The sequence below is a fragment of the Pan paniscus genome, chromosome 1 (genome assembly GCF_029289425.2).
Source record: "Pan paniscus chromosome 1, NHGRI_mPanPan1-v2.0_pri, whole genome shotgun sequence".
Classification (NCBI taxonomy): domain Eukaryota; kingdom Metazoa; phylum Chordata; class Mammalia; order Primates; family Hominidae; genus Pan; species Pan paniscus.
The window spans coordinates 207,746,748-207,766,880 of NC_073249.2; the positions used below are offsets into that span (position 1 = coordinate 207,746,748).

Consider the following 20,133-nt stretch of genomic DNA (forward strand, 5'->3'; position numbering starts at 1 on the left):
CTTGAGCCCAGAAGGTGGAGGCCGCAGTGAACTATGATCCCACCACCACACTCCTGCCTGGGTGACAGAGAGAGACCCCATGTCTAATTAAAAAAAAAAAAAAAAAAAAAAGGCATTCTTGCAGTGACCCAGCCAGCAGCCCCAGCTGCCTCACTGAGGCAGAGAACCCTCCAAAATCCCCAGTACAGGGTGCTCAGGGCATGTCCCGGATTCCTGGTCACCCAGCGGGCTCCTTTTTTAACTCTGACCTCTCCACCTTTTTTTTTTTTTTTTTTTTTTTTCAAGAAAAAAAATGGAGACGGGGGCTCTCACTCTGTTGCCCAGGCTGGTCTCAAACTCCTGGCCTCAAGTGATCCTCCCATCTTGGCCTCCCAAAGTGCTGGGGATTACAGGCATGAGCCACTGCACTTGGCCTGACTTTCTCCTCTTTGGGGCAGCTGTGTGTTCAGTGGTATGGCTTCATACGTGAATCTAGCCTACTGGCTGACCCTGTTCTATCCGCCTGCACTCCATCCCACCACAGCTGGCGTGTCTCAGGATGGCCAGGCAGCCTGACATGGGGCAGAATATGGGCACTGGGGCCAGCCAAGCCTGACATCTCCTCCCAGATCCCTGCTTCTCAGCCTGTGACTTGGGCACGTTCCTTATCTCTCTGGGTTACAGTGTTCTTAACTGTAAAAAAAAGATATGCAAAGCCCCTGACACAGAATGAGTTCTCAACAATGGCAGCTTTGGATGAGATTGATGACTTGGAAGCCCAGAAAGCCCTGACTGTTGACGGCTCATGAGGTAGCTCCATGGGGCCAGCAGTGTTTTCACAAGTAGTCCAGAGGGCAGAAGACAGTCGCAGTGGTGCCAAGTGTGGACAGTTTGGCCAGATCCCAAAACCAGATCCCAGAGCCAGATAGCCGGCCCCTGCAGCGGCACCATTGTTTCCAGAGAGGCCTTCATTATTTCTTTAAGTAAAAAAATAAAAGCCTCGTAAAAGCGAGGCTCTAAAGCGCGGCAGCCGCAGTCCAGATGTGCCTTCTAAGTGCAGCTGGCATTAAAGTCGCACATGCCTAAGCTGATTGGTATGTTGACTCGGGGGATTGTTGCACCTGTGTGTACTGGAAGGAATTTCCGCTGAATACCTGTCCCGTGTCCATGGGCGGCCTCTGGGCCGTGTTCCCTAAACCATGGTGAAAACAGCTGGTCTCAACACACAAACAAGGGTGGTTGAGTTTCAGCATCAGCTCTGGACACGGCCCGCCCAAAGCCAAGCGTTGATCTTTCTCCATTTTGTGTGGAGCCTGTGCCGGGGGTACGGAACCGCTCCCAGTAAGCGGCACTTTGTTGTTTCTGACGGACACTTCCAGGGCAGCTCACAACACGTCGAGGTTGCCTTCTCCTCCCCTCTGTTCAGAAAGTAAGAGCCTGATGAAAACCAGCAGCCACCACTTGTTGAGTGCTTGCTCTGCCAGGTGCCATGGCAAGTGCTTGCCCGTTCGTTTTTTTCTTGTGATCTTCCTTATATCTCCTCATGCTTGTTTGCCAGATGCATCTTGAGTGCAGGCTGGTACAACCAGTGTAAGGAAGAGAACCCACACTCTCCAGCCCCTCGTGTGCCGTCTGCAGCTCTCTGGACTTTGCAACATTGTGCCCACTGGGCAGCACCCACGCCCATCCATTGGACAGGGGATGCGCTCAGCTTCTTTTTGAAGCTGGCTAGATGACAGCCAGCAGAGCAAAAAGGAATGTTGGTCTACACCACGAGGAAGGGAGCCAGGTTTTAGATGCCCCTCTGAGCAGAATGGACAGTTTTCTCTTTTTCTTGAGGTGGACTTGGATTGTTCCCACCTGTGAAGACCAGGTGCCTGTTTTGTTGTAAGGATGTTAAGGATGATCAGAAAAACAAACTACTGCTGCTAGCTGGGGATTTTAGTTTCTTTTTTACCCTAGGAGGGAACAAAAAGGCATTGTTTTAGGGCCAGAACCTCGGCTGCCGGGGAATGGCTCTGCCTCTGGGTTTTATTCTCTTCCTCTTTGCCATAAAATCAGTCATGGAGCTTGGGAGTTTCTGTTTGTTTGTTGTTGTTGTTTCTTTTGAGATGGAGTCTCGCTCTTTTTGCCCAGGCTGGAGTGCAGTGGCGCCATCTCAATGCACTATAACCTCTGCCTCCCGGGTTCAAGCAATTCTCCTGTCTCAGCCTCCTGAGTAACTGGGATTACAAGCACCTGCCACCATGCCTGGCTAATTTTTGTATTTTTAGTAGAAATGGGATTCATCATGCTGGCCAGACTGGTCTCGAACTCCTGACCTCAGGTGATCTGCCGGCCTCGGCCTCCCAAAGTGCCGGGATTATAGGCATGAGCCACCGCACCCGGCCGGGAGTTTGTTTGAACTCATGCCTGTATGACCTTGTCTTTGTCATGACCAAGCACCAGTACAGCAAAAAGTGTCCCTCATGACCATTTATTTTATTTATATATATATATATTTTGAGACACGGTCTCACTATGTTGCCCAGGCTGGTCTTGAACTCCTGGAGTCAAATGATCCCCCCACCTTGGCCTCCCAAAGTGCTGGGATTATAGGCGTGAGCCACCGTGCCTGACCTAAGACCACTTATTTGTCCCAAGTCTTGCTGCTACTCCTTGGTGAGATCCCAGAAGCAGAACACACCATACATGTGACGGGAGAACATAGGGTAGGAGATCATGACTATAATCTCGTGGAATCTTACATGTTGGAGCTGTTTGAGGGCCCAGGTTCCTAGCTTAGCACCAGACTATAGAGGAATTCTGCTTTTTTCAGTTACATCAACATTTCAAATTTTTTAGCCTGAGCTCTTCAGCCGGCATTCCAGCCAGCCCCACCTCCTGTGTTCCCTTCTACTGCCTCATCAAGGCTGTGGGCATTTCCATCTTTTCTTTTTCTTTTTCTTTTCTTTTTCTTTTTTTTTGAGACGGAGTTTCACTCTTGTTACTCAGGCTGGAGTGCAATGGCATGATCTCGGCTCACCGTAACCTCTTCCTCCCGGGTTCAAGCGATTCTCCTGCCTCAGCCTCCCAAGTCGCTGGGATTACAGGCATGCGCCACCACGCCCGACAAATTTTGTGTGTTTTTTTTAGTAGAGACGGGGCTTCTCTATGTTGGTCAGGCTGGTCTTGAACTCCTGACCTCAGGTGATCTGCCCACCTCGGCCTCCCTAAGTGCTGGGATTACAGGCATGAGCCACCGTGCCCGGCCTGGTTTCCATCTTTATACTGACTCCAACATGAAAAAAGTGCCCAGACCAGAGCCCTCCTTCCTAGTGGACCATCAGTTTCTCCACAGAAGCCTTCACTAGGGCTGCCGGTGCTCTTTCTGGAAATCCACGCGATCTGGAACTCAGTGACATCCTCATTTGCACAGTCTCCTGCTTTCACATATATTCCTGTGCATAAAGACTTCGGGGGAAGAGTGGCTTGGATAGAATACAGATCACAACAGATTCGGGATCCCAAAAGAGACGTTGAAATGTTGAAGCCATGTCTACGAGAGTGATCTGTAACAGATTTGAGTGGAAAGTGATATTCTTGGGTCCAGTCTACCAAGTTCTCAAGTCCAGGATGTGAGAGGTATTTTCATGGCAACACATAAGAAAAAATATTCAGCTGTACATGGTGACTTATGCCTATAATCCCAGCACTTTGGGAGGCCGAGGTGGGAAGATTACTTGAGCCCAGGAGTTCAAGACCTGCCTGAGCATAGCGAGACCCTGTCTCTACAAAAAAATTTAAAATTACCCAGGTGTGGTGGCACGCACCTGTAGTCCCAGCTACTCAGGAGGCTGAGGTGGGAGGATCACTTGAGCCCAGAACGTCGAGGCTGCAATGAGCCATGGTCATGCCATTGCACTCCAACCTGGGCAAGAGAACGAGACCCTGTCTCAAAAAGAGAAAAAAAAGAAAAAATACTCCATTTGAGATGACTGCAAGTTCAGTATGTGTAGCATGAATTAGGTGTGATTGCTAATGAAAGCTAATTTGGTCTTGAGTGCTGGAGGGAGGAGTAGCCTGTTTGCCAAGAGATGTGCTGGTCCCTGCTATGCATTGGTTAACACTTAGTTGGGGCATTGTTTTCTGTTCTTTTAAGAAGGACATGGACAAGCTGGAGTATGTTCAGAAGGATAAACAAGGTATTGAGTCATATGAGGAATTACAAGGAGGAGAAGGCCAGAAAAGAGAAATCTTGGTGTAAGCCAGTTTTAAATGTTTGAAAGGACTATGCAAGGAAAGGGCATTAAGTCCTTGTTTTTTTGTGATTCTGGAAGGCAGTAGTGAGAAGTCTTCACTCAAGTCCAGAGAGAACTGTCTCAGTTGTTCAGAACAGAAATGTTTGCCTCAGGAATGTAATGAGTTCACTGTCACTGGAGGTGTGTAAGCAGCGGTTTGACAGAGACTAAGATGTTAGGAACCTGCCCTGTGGTGCTCAGTCTGCCTCATACAGGCCCTGATGCAACCACCAAATCCTGGAATGTCAGAGCTGGGAGGACCCTCTACGCTGGCCTCTGATCCAGCTCTTTGATTTTACAAATAAGAAAAAAGTCTTTTGCACTGTGTTGGTGCCAAATATTGCCTTTCCCTTGGCTTTATTCAGTGAAGTTGACTGCAAGAGAAAGCCCTGTTCCAGCACCTATGGAGCTCACCTTAATAATGCCCCTAACTTGGCTGCTGCCTGTGCCTCAGCGTCACAGGTATCTGAGGCCAGAGGTCCAAGTCCTGTGAGTGTGGCCAGCCCGCTAATAGCCAGAAGGACATGTCTCAGTGAACCCTAGAACCACAGAGTCTGTTTCTTGGCTCATGCTGGAAAGCCCTGCTCCCAGCAGGTCTGTCCTGGCCTTGGTTCTTGTGGCATGTGGCATGTACTCATTACCTGTTGGGAGCCTTTGTATTCGAGCCACGAATCCAGCTCTTCTCCCAGGAGGTGATGTGAAAGGAAGGAGTAAAGAGCAGCTTCAAAGCCCCTTCTTCCCCTCCCGTTTTCCCTGTTAGATTTGCAGCCCCGTGTTGGCCAGGCCTGGGAATTGGGTCATTCATAGTTACAGCTCAGATTCCCCGAGCACGTTTCCACCCCACGCACACCTCAGCTTCAGACACTCCATAAAGCTTTTGGAGCTGAAACATTTTCTTTTCTTTTTACTTTTGTGAATTAGGTCATTTTGAGTGTGAAGTATTATGTTTTCCCTTTTTTCTCCTTCCCCCCAGAAGTCCTGTGGTTGAAAAGTTACGGACATAGAATCTATATCCGTGACTATGACATTATTCAACTGGAAGAGTGATTTTCAGGGAGAAACGACCTAAAACTCTGAGAAGAAGAGAATTACTGACACATTAGGCTTTTAGCTGATCCACGTTTAGGGACCAAGGTGACGATAGACAAAAACCCAACCAGATGTTTAATTGTAATTGGCTGTGCTGATAAATGGCTTGAGACCAGCCTGGGCAACATAGCAAGACCCTGTCTCTACCAAAAAAAAAAAAAATTTTTTTTTTAATTAGCCATGCATGGTGGTGCATGCCTGTGGTCCCAGCTGCTTGGGAGGCTGGGGAAGGAGGATCACTTGAACCCAGGAAGTCGAGGCTGCAGTGAGCGGTGATCGCACCACCACACTCCAGCCTGGGCATCAAAGCAAGACCCTGTCTCAAAAAACAAAACAAGATGTTAATCTATGTTAGGAAAGTCTTAAAAGGCGCCGGGACCGTTGGTAAAACTGATGGCACTCAGTTGAAAGAGTTAGCTCTTCAGTGGACGCAAGCAAACAGGTGACTCCAGCACTTTGCTCCCAGTCATTCCCAAGTTGGTCTGTCATTTCACCCCCTCCTCATCTTCCTGGAGCTTCTGAGGCCCCCCCACTTCATGGTTCAACACTTGTCCAAGTTGACTTCTCTGCAGTCTTTGCAAGCTAGTCCCTGTGTTGTCCTGGCCACTGGGGAGCTCTGATTTGAGCATGTCATTCAGCCTCTTGACTGTGGGGATTGATTTCAGCCCTGTGCTGCCCGTGCTGTCTGGCTTTCCATTTAGGAAAGAGCCTAGGAAAAGCTCATGCATTTCTCTTTGGGCCTCCACGGGTTTTTTTTTTTCTTTCTTTTTTCTTTCTTTTTTCTTTTTTTTATAGAGGCTGGCCTCGAACTCCTGGGCTCAAGCAGTCCTCCCACCTCGGCCTCCCAGAGTGCTAGGATTACAGGTGTGAGCCACTGCGCCTGGTCCTAGGCCTGCATGTTTAAAAGAGGTTCTTGACCAGATGCAGTGGCTCACGCCTGTAATCCCAACACTGAGTGGAGACCGAGGCCAGGAGTTACAGACCAGCCTGGGCAACATGGTGAGACCCAGTCTCTACTAAAAATACAATAATTATCCAGGCATGGTGGCAGACCCCTGGAATCCCAGCTACTTGGGAAGCTGAAGCAGGAGAATCACTTGAACCCAGAAAGTGGAGGTCGCAGTGAGCTGAGGTCATGCCACTGCACTCCAGCCTGGGTGACAGAGCGAGACTCTGTCTCAAAAAAATAAAATAAAGCACTCCAGCCTGGGCGACAGAGAGACTCTTGTCTCAAAAAAATATAATAAAAAGTTCCCCCTTCTACCTCCTTGACCAGAGACCTCACTGCAGGGACTCTCTGGGATTTTCCTCTTGAGCCCAAATCAGCTGAGCTGTGGTAGTGACTCCTGGGCCCATTCCTCCCTCCCTGCAGAGTTGGGAGATTTTGAAATTATCAGGCATGGGCAGGGGCCAAGGCAGGGCGGATTAATTCCTCTGCAGCCTGCTCTCAGCGCTTGGCCACATTTGATCATTCACTCACATGGAAGTGCAAGGCCTGAGAGTGAGTCGCTGGCGATGGTAGAGCCACCTTATTGAAATAGCATGTTAGCATTTAAACAATATTAATACTATTTGACTCATTAAATATACAAAGGCCAGTTAAAGTGCTTCCATGTGTGTGCTGTTAGTTCTGGCGGGCGACTCCTCAGATGGCTTTATGTGGTTTCAGACAACGTTTTAGCACATTCTTAAAATACCCACAAAAGCCTTTATGTAAAAACTCATAAATGCAAACCACATAAAAATTATTTTTTCCTTGTTTCATGTCATTATGATCAAAGTACAGTAGGTAAGAAATAAATTTTCAAAAACGTGTTGTGGTCCCTCTTTAATTAATGCTTCACGCGCAGAGCAAAGCCATAAACCATGTAGCGGGGGCGCTGTCTGTGCGCCCTGCAGTCACCTCCCACCTGAAGGTGCCGGAGCGCCCCGACGGCACTCGCAGGAGAGGCTGGTGCTTCTGGGCGATTCTGAAACAGGCCTTTCTAACCACGCAGTCCTCTGCTCCCTTTGTCTCGGAATGTCAGGTTGAGACTTGTGGCTGCTCCAGTCCCTGGAGATCCCTTTTGGTGAATGGAATGCAAGTCCATTCTTGAATTATTGTAGTGTTTGAGCTGTACCTGCAGAGGCCAGGTCTCAGCACGTCCGACTCACCTCAGTTGGAACACCCCGATTCAGAGAGGGAACAGATTCAAAGTGAGAGACTGACCACGCTGCCTCTAACTCTGTCGCCGTTGTTTCTTTATTAAAAGTCAGATTGATGGTAAATTAGGATACTACCCGACTGAATACTATCCTTGCTGTTAAAAATGATTATGGAGATCATGCGGTTCCATGGAAAAATGCTAATGATTCTGTGCCAAGTGTAAAAAGCCGAGTTCAGCATGGTACTCTTGCTGTGCTTACAGTTATATAAAAGTCATGCATCTGGACTGGAAGGGAATTTGGAAAAATCAGATTTATGGGATAAGTTGATTTATGGCATTGTGGGCTAATTTTCAGATTTCCTTTTTTAAAAAACAATAATGTTCCTGCAGTAAGTTTTAAAATTGTGGGTAAAAGAATAGTAACCCCACAAGGAGTGACAATTGAGCTTGCATTTTTACCTCCCCTGGCTCCAGCATTTGAAACTTTAGACCTGGTCACCATGGCCCGCCAAGGAGAAGCTGCCCGTAGTGGGAGCCACGTCATGGGGTGGGACGTTGGAGTGGAAACGGCCAGTTCCACCCTATAAAACTTTAATGCGGTTGTTTTATTTTTCTGGAAGAAACGGAACGTTCAGGGATGGGACTGAGGGGAAGCAGCCGTGGGCCACCTGGTGCTTTTGGACTGGTCACCGGAGGGTGTCGACAAGGGCTGTCAGGCCATCGGGATTTCTCCTGGTTCCCCTCCAGGGCATCCTGACCTGCCTCTCCCCAGTGTCCCAGCACACAGAGGAGAGCGAGCCTTGGGCAGGCACAGCACCGCAGCTCTGCATGGATCTGTGAAGGAGCGGAAGGATGAAATGCCCCTGGGCTGCAAGCCTTCTTTCCAGAATGGCCGAAGGAAAGAAGGGATTATTGGCCCATCCTTTTTGCCAGCAAAGTGGGGTTTTTTTGTTTGTTTTTCTTCCCCCTCTTTTGATGTGGGGCTGCTCTCCCTGTAAGCCGACTGTAAGGGAAAACCGTGTGCTAGAACCAAGCCATCTGTTGCCAACAGGAAGGGTATTAGCAGGTCTGTTATGAGTTGCTCTTCCGTCGGTAGTATTGATGTGCCTCGTAAGTTAACTTGCAAGAATCCAGGAGAACAAGCCAGAAAGGCTCACGGAGCCCATGCTGCCAGTCATCTGAGCCCTGCTAACCCTCAGGTCCAGCAGGGGCAGTCCATCCCTCTCCAGGTGTTCCGGGAACATTGCAGAATGGCCTGATCTCTCCAACTCTGTGTGGGCCCGGTCCAGACCAGCAGGGCCCTATGGAGGCAGATAGGGTCTTGGGCCCTGGACCAAAACACTCATCTGCTTACCTCGCCTCGCCCCAAGAATGGGGACTTTGGAGCAGACTGGAATAAAGGAAATGATCTTCTGGAGTGGGATCTCTGAGTGCCAGTGTTGGCCGGTTTCCTGGACATCACCTCTGCCAGCAGTGAGCTCTGGGCCCCACAGGTGTGTCTGTTCATCCAGTGGTCCTTTTCCTCTTGTAGGAAGGGATGCCTGTGCTGCACCTGGCCAGAGCCAGACCCTTCCCCACCCTGTGCAGTTTAACCAGCGATGGGCTCAGCATCTGACACCTGACACCTCCATCCGACAGGTGTTCCCTGAGTGACACTTGTGTTAGCCAGACAGCCCTGCCCTCATCTGCCCTCCTGCAGACTTACCCGTGGACACACCATGGTGTACTCGGTTTGAGAGCTTAATCATAGTGGGTAGTGCCGGAGAGGGGAATGGGACAGGATGTGGTCCTGCTGCAGGGGCTGGCCGCAGCCTGCCTGAGGGAGCCCTGGGCAGGGGGCCAAGGGTAGCCCACCTGAGTATCGGCCCCCTGGATGCTCCGCAGATCTGCGGGTTGGAGTGAGGGCAGACCAGCCAGGGCACCCTCATTCTCCTGGGAGGATGCCTTGCTTCCTTGGTCTGGTGGTCTCTTAGTTACATTACACTCTGGTGTATTCGTGTACTGATTTTTCACAAAAGCTTTTTAGTTTGGAATGGTATGACTTACTGTAAAATTGCAAAAAAAAAAAAAAAAAAGAGTACAGAGTATTCTTGTATACCCATCACCCACATTCTGTAAATGTGTATTTTTTGTTATATAATAGCTTTGGTGAGACATAATCTACAGATACATGTTAATTTCTAGTACTTAATTTTACATTAACTGTTTGGCAGGTGTCTACTTTTCCTAATTGTTTTTGTCTCTCAACAGCCGTAGAAAGTAGATTAAGTCCCTGAGGCCCATATTCACACCGCTGGTCCCTTAGTAAATAGTTGTTGGACGCATGCATGCCTGAGCATAACTCATAGCTGGGCGTGCTAGAGCTGTCATTGGGTCTGTCTGACTCCCAAGCCTGTACCCACCCAGTGTACTCTGCGGCCCACCTTCCCAGCCGTCCGGGGCTGAGGGCAGGGTGCTCCCAGAATGCGCCTGCCGCACCGTGGCTTTGGGGCTTAATAGGTGTCAGAGAGGCCCCAGACTTTCTGATAAAGATGTGCTCACCACGAGAGATGAGATTGCTCACAGTTTCGTTGGTTATCAACAGAGATGAGATTTCTCTCTTTGGGGCTTAATTGGGGTCGGAGAGGCTACAGACTTTCGCCACAAGAAATGAGATTTCGCATAGTTTTTGTTGGTTATCAACAGCATTTGCGGTTCCCATCAGCTGACTCCACCCCTCACCTCTGCTCACGGCAGTCCCAGTGAGCCACAGTAGTTGACCTGGGTCTGTTGGGTTTGGGATCCCAGACTGATTCCCATTTCTCATCTAACCTTTTCGTTCCCTCTTCCATTTGGTCGTAATTAGAAATCCCTCTTCCATTTGATTATAATTAGAAATGTTTCTGGGCCAGGCGCAGTGGCTCATGCCTGTAATCCCAGCACTTTGGGAGGCCGAGGCGGGTGGATCACTTGAGGTCAGGGTTTTGAGACCAGCCTGGCCAACATGGCAAAACCCCATCTCTACTAAAAATACAGAAATTAGCCGGGTGCAGTGGTGCACACCTGTAATCCCAGCTACTCAGGAGGTTGAGGCAGGAGAATCGTTTGAACCTGGGAGGCAGAGGTTGCAGTGAGCCGAGATGGTGCCACTGCACTCCAGCCTGGGAGATGGTGAGACTTCATCTCAAAAACAGAAAAAAAGAAAAGATGTTTTTGCATTGAGTCGGATTTGAGGAGGAAGCACTGTCTCAAGCTGAGCCCTTCATTTCCGGCTAGCGCTTTATAGGAGGTTGCTCCGAAAGACCAACTGGAGCCCTGGTCTGCCAGGCTCAGGAGGGATCAGGGTGTAGGGAGTTTGTTGCTGTATTTTCTCATCTGCCCTGTAAAATATCCCAAAAGACAGAAATATCGAACCACCGTGGTGACTCCAGTAGTCATGGCCTGCATGGATTGTCACTGGATGTCAGTCGTGCTGCGTTCTTTATCTGGGAGGAGTGTGACGCCCAGAGAGGTTCACTAAGCCAAAGACCACAAAGCTAGAGGAGGTGGCAGAGCCCAAACTCAAATTCATCTTTATGACGCCTAAACCTACTACACCCCCAGGAATGCTGCACCCCCTCCCCCAGCCACAGACGATCAGAACACATCCAAGGATCGGCTCCCATAACTGTCGCAGGGAGGGCCCTGAATCCCAGAATCTTTGGTGAGCAGTAGCCTGGGACCCAGGCTGATGATCTGTCCTTTAGCATCTAACAGGCACGTTGGCCTGTTTCCTGCAGGTATTTTGAAGGCGGCGTCTCATCTGTCTACCTCTGGGATCTGGATCATGGCTTTGCTGGAGTGATCCTCATAAAGAAGGCTGGAGATGGATCAAAGAAGATCAAAGGCTGCTGGGATTCCATCCACGTGGTAGAAGTGCAGGTACTGCCTCCCAGCAGCTGGTGGCCCGGGCCACTAAGTACAGATGGCACACCAGCCAGTGCCGCGCTGCTCTCTAACAGATGCAGTAGGGGGATGCTGTGATCTCTGAACCCCTAATTCTGAGAAATGCCTCAAAGCCATTTGGATAAAGATAAGTCAAGATTGCAGTAGTCATTGATGATTAAGTTCCCAGAAGAAATACATAATTACAAATGTCCCTTTAAAAACCAGTTGAGATTTTATAAGAAAGATAATATTGTGAGGCCAGGTACGGTGGCTCGGGCCTGTAATCCCAGCAGTTTGGGAGGCTGAGGTGGGCAGATCACCGGAGGTCAGGAGTTCAAGACCAGCCTGGCCAATATGGCGAAACCGCATCTCTACCAAAAACACAAAAAACATTAGCCAGGCGTGGTGGCGGGCGCCCATAATCCCAGCTACTTGGGAGGCTGAGGCAGGAGAATCGCTTGAACCTGGGAGGTGGAGGCTGCAGTGACTTGAGATCGCACCACTGCACTCCAGCCTGGGTGACAGAGCGAGACTTTGTCTCCAATTTAAAAAAAAAAAGGTAATATTGTGATAATGACCTAGGAAGGGAGATGTTAGGATGACCCTGAATTCAAGGGGCCACTTCAGGCTCTCCCTCAGCTCAACAGATCTCTGTCTTGTCCTTCCAGGAGAAATCCAGCGGTCGCACCGCCCATTACAAGTTGACCTCCACGGTGATGCTGTGGCTGCAGACCAACAAATCTGGCTCTGGCACCATGAACCTCGGAGGCAGCCTTACCAGACAGGTAGAGTTACCCGCTCATAGCCACTTGCCAGTGCCCACAGGTGCTGGCCTCAGTGCTGACCTGCAGAGATGAGTGAGCAGGTGCCCCATTTAGGGTAAGCATGTTCAGCCAGCTATAAATCCACCATCTAAGTAGGGCTTTGCATTTTCAAATAAAAGCTCTCTGGGCCTGCAAGGTTGCTCACAGCTGCTGGCACTCTGCTGGCCTCCTGCTGAGGGAGGCCAGGCGCTGGCCGTGGCTCCTCCTTACCCCTCAGGGCCCCGCACATCCCCATGCTTCAGCTCATGTTTTGCTGTGAGAAGTGGTGCTTGGCCCTGTTTGCCGTCTCTGTGGCCATGCCCAGCCCATCAGTCAGGCCAGCTCTCTGGGAGCAGCTTACCTGAGCTCAGAGTGTCTGCACCTTGCTGCCCTCAGCGTAGTCCAAGGACCAGCATCAGCATCACCAAAGAGCTTGGCAGAAAGGCAGAAATATCAGGTCCCACCCAGACCTAGCATATCAGGATCTCTATTTTCACAAAATTGCCCAGGTAATGTGTGCACATTGAAATTTCAGAAGTGCCCTACTGGATACCTCTCTCTTATCCATCTTTTGTTTGGGTATCACTAGCAACCCTTCTCCACGACGTTGTTCCCAGGTTCTGTCTAAGGCAAACTTGGACTTGGACTGGAAGGTACTGCCTCCCCTGAGCAAACTTGTCTGCCTTTCTACCTTAGATGCTCCCATAAGCATCTGGGTGGGTTTAAGAACCTTGTATAAAGGTCCATGTTCCGGACCCTTTACATTCCCATCCCAAGAGAAGGCCTTAATCTTGTGCTAGTGCAGTGCCACAAGATGCTTGGCGTAAAGGGGGAAGAGAAAGCATAGACCAAGCACAACTGGGTTTCACAAGGACCCCTCTTTGCCTTCGGAGAAGTCGGTATTGGCAGAAACGGCACAGCCTTGAGAGCCTCAGCGGGGCGCCACTTTCTGCAAGGATGCCCTTCCGTTCTCGGTTCCAGCAGTCCCTGACTGTCCACTGTGAGAATTCCTTTTAACATCAGAGATCTCTTTCGGTAAGATAATTATGCTCTCAATAGCTGTGGATAGAAAAAATATGACCGAAAGGATCGATGCAGTAAAATTTTTTTTTTTTTTTTTTTTTTTGAGACAGAGTCTCGCTCTGTCACCCAAGCTGGAGTACAGTGGTGTGATCTCGGTTCACTGCAATCTCTGCCTCCCGGGTTCAAGCGATTCTCCTGCCTCAGCCTCCCGAGTAGCTGGGATTACAAGCATGCACCACCACGCCCAGCTCATTTTTTGTATTTTTAGTAGAGATGGGATTTCACCATGTTGGCCAGGCTGGTCTCGAACTCCTGACCTCAAGTGATCCGCCCACCTCGGTCTCCCAAAGTGTTGGGATTACAGGCATAAGCCACCACACCCGGCCCAGTGTAGTAAATCTTCTAAGTGAATTTGCATTCTACTAGTTACAACAACATCTACATGCATTGAAAAAATAGTGGCGCAAGGTGAATGTCAGCCGTCATACCTGGGACCCTCCCTCCACCTATAGAAGCTCCACTGCCTCTCCTGTGTCAGAGGGGCTGGAGGCCAGAAGGGATATTGCGGTCCTCTTTTTGGCCTCTGGGCAGGGATGTCACAGTCCCATCCCAGGACTACTCACTAGTGCACACGGGGGGCACTTAGCCTTTTTGCGTGGAAGTGGACTCCTATCTTCCAGGGGCCATTGGCTAGGGAGGAACAGCTAAACCCCCAGGCAGCCAGCTCCCCTGCAGCCTGACTCTCCCACATCCTGCCACCTGGGGAGTGGGTGGAAAATCCTGAATCTGTATCCAGAGACTGCTTCCTGTATCACTTACCACTCCAGGCTGTTGATAATTCCACCCGGTTTACAGTGACCTGGACAAATATTTAATCCTCAGCCCTCCTAATAGTTTAAATCAGAGCTGTCAGCCCATGGCCAGAGTCTGGTTCCGGCTTGCCATGAGCAGTGTCTCCTGCCAAGCTAAACCCAGGCCTGATGAGTGCCTGTCCTCAGCACACCTTGGCCAGGGCTTCGGACTTGGTTTGCGTTGCCTTTTGCTCTGGGGGCTTTAATGAGGAAATTAATGCTCTGCCATCATTCTAACGGCCGATCACCACATCATTCATTTGAGGTGCATTAAAGCTGGGGCTGGGTTCCGATGTAAGTAACTACAGAAGGAGGAGGGATTGCAATGAGGTAGACAAATCTAAGTTAATGATGCACAGCTTCTGAGCAAACAGGGGAAGTGAGGGTTGCAGAGCTTGGCTACGGGTCCCAGAGGAGCCTTGGAAAAACGCCTGTGCTTGTTTGGATGGGAGACGAAGGGTTCTGGGAGAAGTGAGCAGATCAGTGAGCATGAACATGCATGGTTTGCAGGCTGTCCCCTTGGATTAGATTGTAACCAAGGTCAAGTTATTCTCATTTAACAGGTGAGGAAACTGAAGTTCAAACTTAAATAATTTGCCCATATAATTTAACCAGTAAGAAGCAAAGCTGGGATGTGAACCCAGATTTGCCTGGTGAGAAAAAAATATGCTACTTTATACCACGCCACAACTGTTTTGGTCTTAATTCGTCCTCTGTGCCTGCCATTCGGTGACTGCTAAATAGTCAGATGGAAGTGCATGGAGCAGTCAGCTCAGTGTAGACAGGACTCTGTCTCAGCAGCCGGCATGAGCAGCTGCAGTGGACCTGTAGCCTCAGGAGCAAGCAGGCCCCGCAAGCAGGATCAACCCTGCAGAGCCGCACACGGGGTCAAGGCTCCCCAGGTGTGTGCTGAGCAGCGCTGCCCTCTGGGCCCCTCCCGCAGGTGTGCCTTTGTCTTTCAGGATGATCTCCTGCTGGAAGCCACTTGGCCACTGGGATGTGTTCACTACTAGAGGCTGTCAGGAGGGCTTTGAGGTTTCTAGGGAGTCCAATGATCTGATTGGATCTGTGTTTTCAGAAGGTGGCTCTGCCAGTGGGCTTGGGGGATGGGTGGTCAGGGGGAAGCTGTTACAGTCATCAAGGAGAGAGATGACAAGGGCCTGGATCAGGCAGCCCTGGGAGGGTCAGAGGGGACAGCCCTGCAGCAGAGAGGTCAGTGAAGAAGCTAGTGTCAGTCTGAGGCATGAGGTGGCAAGGGCAGAAACAGAAGGGCAGGGGAAGAAGGGCAGGCTGGGAGGCATTCTGGAGTGGAGTGGTCAGGGGCTGGATGACCAAGATGTGAGATGGGGGTCAGATGAGAGCCCCTCACTCGAGTTCCTCCTTACACAGTCCTTACAGCAACCTGGGCCTGGGTTTTTCCTCTGGAAACCTGGCCTCATCCAGGTCACCCACGCTCACATGCCCTTGCCCCACGTGTGTCAGGAAGGAAGGCTGCTTGGTTTTGGAGCTGTCTCCCCAGGCCCACAGTGCCAGGCCCTAGCCCCAAGAGCCATCCCAGCCAGCATCAGCACCCTCAGCAAGGCCCCATGGGTCCTCAGCTTTCCCAGGGTCCTATGGCCCAGCCTGCCTCACCCCGGCAGCAGCGGCAGCTGCCCTTCCCTGTGTGTGGCCCCGGGCGCACCCTTGTCTTCCTGTTTCCCACGGCCCATCTGGAGAAGGCCGCCAGCTTTGGCTTGCTGGCACCTCGCAGGGGTCCCTTCCGTGGGCACATCAGGCTATGCCCTGTGCCCACTCGTGTCCCAGTGTAGGCGGCTGGTGGTAGGCCAGTGGCCGGGGCAGAGCGCCACTCTCCTGGGCATGTGGCCTGCCAGCCAGCCAGAACACAGCCAGACCAGGCGATGCTGCCTCCACCTAGCCCTGCCTCCATCATTTTCGGCTTTTATTTCTCCCACCTCCAACCACCAAAAGATGTTTCTCAGGGACGTCAACTGGAAGACAAGGTAAACAGCTAAAGTCTTCTGGCAAATTCCCGCAGCAGTGAGGCTGTCGGAGTGAAGGTGAGCCGCAGGCCGGCCGGATCATACCTTCCTGCCCAGGCTTGTGGATGTGTGTGAGGAGAGGCGGGCAGAAGGTACCCTCTGACACACTGCCACGTGGCCCCCCATGGGAGGGTTGTAGAGCAAGTGAAAAAAGGTTGCAAGCCCCAAGTTCCAAAATGTTGAAAAGGAAGTTGTACTGAGAGGTCACTTCTCCTGTGTGACAGCAGAGACGTGGGAAAGAGGCGAGATTGTAAATGTCTGGAAAGAGATCCAAGGTTTCCCATCCGGGGAAGGGCCCTGCAGATGTTCGTTTGATATTTTCTCAGCTTCTAAATATTTAGAAATGAAGGTGGAATGTTTTGTTGAGTGGGGAGATCAGGCAGTTCATTGGCTAGTGAGCAGTCTCTCCCCACTCAGCAGTAGACACCCCCAATATATCTTCAGGCAGTAAATCCCCAGTAGAGGCACTTGCCTGTGTATCCTAGCAGGAACATCCTCTTTGACTTGCGTTTGGCAGTTAGGCCAGGCAGTATATTTTTGTCACAGGGAAGAAGCCCATTGCCCTTCCAGATGCAGGGAACAAAGGGTGGGCCGGGCCCAGCTTGGCAGTTCCAGGAGTGCACGCTCGCTGGGGAGGCCTGGCTGCAGCTGCACACACGCTCCTCGTGTCCTGTGGGGTTGCCTGGGTTCAGGGGTGGAGATGCTTGAGCAGCGCAGCTTCAAGGGGCGGCTGGGTTTTTGCCAGATGACCTGGGGTGGAGTGACCAGTGCCTGGCTGAGAAGGAAAGCTGGCCTGAGACAGGCTCCCCACAACCATCCCGTGCTGTGAAGGGCGGAAACAGGAGACGAAGGGACTGGAGATCCCTGGCAGGAGGCGGCTGAGGCAGGGATGGACCCTGCTCAGGTTTTCTGAGCCCTGGATTGTGGTTTGTCCTTCAGTGTTCTGGTAAAGGATGTATATGAAATTGAGCCAGCAGAGAGATCTCATAAAAGGAAGCAGGTTTCAGAATCACCCAGACCTTGATTCAGATCCTAGCTCAGGAACTTTCCAGCTGTGTGACCTAGACAGACCGCCACCTCTTTGAACTCAGTGTTGATAATGCCCATTTTGAAAGATAATAGTTCCAGCACTTTGAGAGGCTGAGGCAAGAAGATTGCTTGGCCAGGGGTTCGAGACCAACCTGGGCAACAGTTGCACTGCCCCCTACCCCTTCACCCCTCCCAACAAAACAAAAAGTTACCTGGGTAGGGTGGCATCTGTGGTCCTAGCTTCTTGGGAGTCTGAGATGGGAGGATCACTTGAGCCCAGGAGTTTGAGGTTATAGTGAGCTATGATTGCACCATTGCATTCCAGCCTGGGCAGCAGAGCAAGACCCTGTCTCTAAAAAACATAATAAACAAATGTTATTAAAAAAAAAAAAAGGAAAGATCGGGCGCAGTGGCTCATGCCTGTAATCCCAGCACTTTGGGAGGCCAAGGCAGGTGGATCACGAGGTCAGGAGTTCGAGATCAGCCTGACCAACACAGTGAAACCCCGTCTGTACTAAAAATACAAAAATTAGCTGGGTGTGGTGGCATGCACCTGTAATCTCAGCTACTCAGGAGGCTGAGGCAGGAGAATCGCTTGAACCCAGGAGGCAGAGGTTGCAGTGAGCCAAGATCGCGCCATTGCACTCCAGCCTGGGCGACAGAGCAAGACTCCACCTCAAAAAAAAAAAAAAAGGAAAGATCATTGTAGAGTAGAAACAAAAAACTGTTTTACACACAGTTTTATGCTCAATAAATAATAACTTTTGCCAGGCGCGATGGCTCATGCCTGTAATCCCAACACTGGGAGGCCAAGGCAGGCAGATCACTTGAGCTCGAGAGTTTGAGACCAGCCTGGGCAACAAAGTAAGACCCCATCTCTCTACAAAAAATACAAAAATTAGCCAGGTGAGGCAGCAGTGTGCCTGTAGTCCCAGCTATTCAGGAGGCTGAGGTGGGAGGATGGCCTGAACCTGGGAGGCCGAGGTTGCAGTGAGCTGTGGTGACAACACTGTGCTCCAGCCTGGGCAACACAGCCAGACCCTGTCTCAAAAATAAAAATAAAAACAATAACTTTTACTGCTACTACCATATATCTTGCAAGGAGAGGCTTTTTGAATATGTACAATTCTAGATTCAAAATTTTCCTAAACTGGGCAACCGTAACTTTCCCTGGGAGGCCGTCTGACCACCTTCTTCTGGCCTGGCTGCATGCCGGGTCCTGACCTCCAACCCACAGCACAGTGTGGTGACCAGGAGGATGCCAGAGGCCAGAAGAGTGCTGGGGATGGAGCTGTGCTTTGACAATCGGTGAGAGCTGCCATTCTGGCAAGTCCTGCTCTAGGCGTTTTGTGTACATTTGTTTATTTAGTGCGAGGTGAAGGCAAAGAAATGGAGGCCTAGACAAGCCCAGGCCCTTTCCTCTCGGGCTGCGGCACAGGAGCTGCGGGGCCTCAGCGCTGGTGAGTGGGGCCCATGCCTTAGGGCCACGCCCTGCGGGTCGCGCTAGAAGATCCCGCGTGGCAGTGGGAGGTGTAATATATCCCCTCTGGGGGAAAGGCTGCCAGCTTCCAAACACTTGCCTGTGTTAGGGCCATGGGGAGGAGGAGAGGCGCCTGCTGGGGACACACGGGCCAGGCTCCGGCTTCAGACGCCATTGGAACCACCTTGTGGAACATCTGCAGCCACAACACATAAAAATGTTTTCCTTCCGGCAGCCACTTTTATAAGGATGTAATAATATATGCAGTGCACAAATGGTTCTATTTTTGGTGGGTCGGTATTGCCACCGAGCCGACCCTGACCAGGTGTGGAGGGGAGTGAGCAGGGGCGGGCAAGGGGGCTGTGGAAATATGGCCAGGTGCACCGAGCCCTGTGCCCCTCACTCCCCAAGCACCTTTCTCCTTCCCTCCCCAGCGGCTGCGTGGCCATTTACGTGGGCTCAGCTTCCCTGCCATGGGCTGAGGGGGGCCTGTGTTCTAGGGGATCAGTCTGCTCCTGGGGACAGTGTCGCACACTGCAAGACCCAGCCCTCTCCTCCACCTGACCTCTTCTACCTTCGTTGGCTAAGGGGTTTCGCCTGTTTGTTGTAAGATGGCTCTTGATTCTGAAACACAAAGATGGTAACCAAGAGGCCAAATTGCTGATGTGACTGGACTTGCCCAGGTGACCCAGGACCTTTGCCGATGGCCGCGGCCTCTCTTTGGGCTGTTGGTACCCATTTAAAATGGGGCCCACGGTGAGCTCAAAACCCTCATCCCTTCCCTAGGGTGGCCGGGAATCTGCTGTCCACATGGAGCCGGGGAGGAGGAGGGACTGATTTGCTGGAAGGACCTCATTCATTTCCATCCAACCCCCAGGCTTCCCTGCCTGCCGAGCTGACTCCACCCAGCCCTGAGCCTAGGCACAGTGACCACCTTCACGTCTGGGAGAACACACAGTCCCCGGGGGCCAGCATGCAAAAGTTCTTTTTGAAGCTGGGTGGATGGAGCCCCCTCCCTCCTGAGGGTGCTCCCCAGCTCCTGTTGAGCAGACAGCCCACCCCGTCGTCTTGGCACCAGGGTTTTGCTAGTGGCAGATAAAGATGATGTTCCAGCAGACGCTCCAGTGCTGCCGAGGGTGGTGTGTTTATTAGACCTGAAATGAGAACTGTCACTCTCAAGCTCATGGGCACTCTCACTACTCCTGTTTTATGGAGACCCCCTGGGGTCTGAGGGTCGAGATTCCTCAGGATGACTCGCCAGAGCGTGCCAAGACAGATGGGAGCAGAGAAGCCGGTCTTTCTAGCATTTCTCTCCCTCTTTTCCACTAGTCCTCAATAAAACAGCCTTGCCAGAACCAGATGTCTTTTTTCTGCAGATATTTACTGTTATGACTTGGGAGGCAGCAGGTTCTGGACTGTTGCCCTCACCTAGACCCCCTCCTTGTCAGATGCCATCCGTTTTCTCAGACCCGTTGGTCTCCCAGACCACATTGCTTTGTGAGCAGAC

The 20,133-nt window shown here is 51.1% G+C and overlaps 2 protein-coding genes across 3 annotated transcripts in view; both read left to right on the top strand.

The window, feature by feature from the left end:
- The window catches only part of CAPZB (capping actin protein of muscle Z-line subunit beta), a 146,623-nt gene that overhangs the window by 116,756 nt on the left and 9,734 nt on the right, over window positions 1-20,133 (top strand). For both annotated transcript variants that reach the window (XM_034956957.4, XM_034956949.4), the window contains exons 5-6: window positions 11,254-11,395; window positions 12,070-12,186. In XM_034956957.4, the coding sequence (XP_034812848.1) occupies window positions 11,254-11,395; window positions 12,070-12,186 (259 nt within the window). The remainder of the gene's footprint in view (window positions 1-11,253; window positions 11,396-12,069; window positions 12,187-20,133) is intronic.
- Window positions 12,193-17,539, top strand: LOC100980032 (uncharacterized). Its single transcript, XM_055097417.2, has one exon. The coding sequence runs from the start codon at window positions 15,042-15,044 to the stop codon at window positions 16,080-16,082; it is 1,041 nt and encodes a 346-aa protein (XP_054953392.1). The 5' UTR covers window positions 12,193-15,041; the 3' UTR covers window positions 16,083-17,539.

Coding starts and splice junctions, on each gene's coding strand:
- LOC100980032 (XM_055097417.2), top strand. CDS start 15,042: ATGATCTCCTGCTGGAAGCCACTTGGCCACTGGGATGTGTTCACTACT.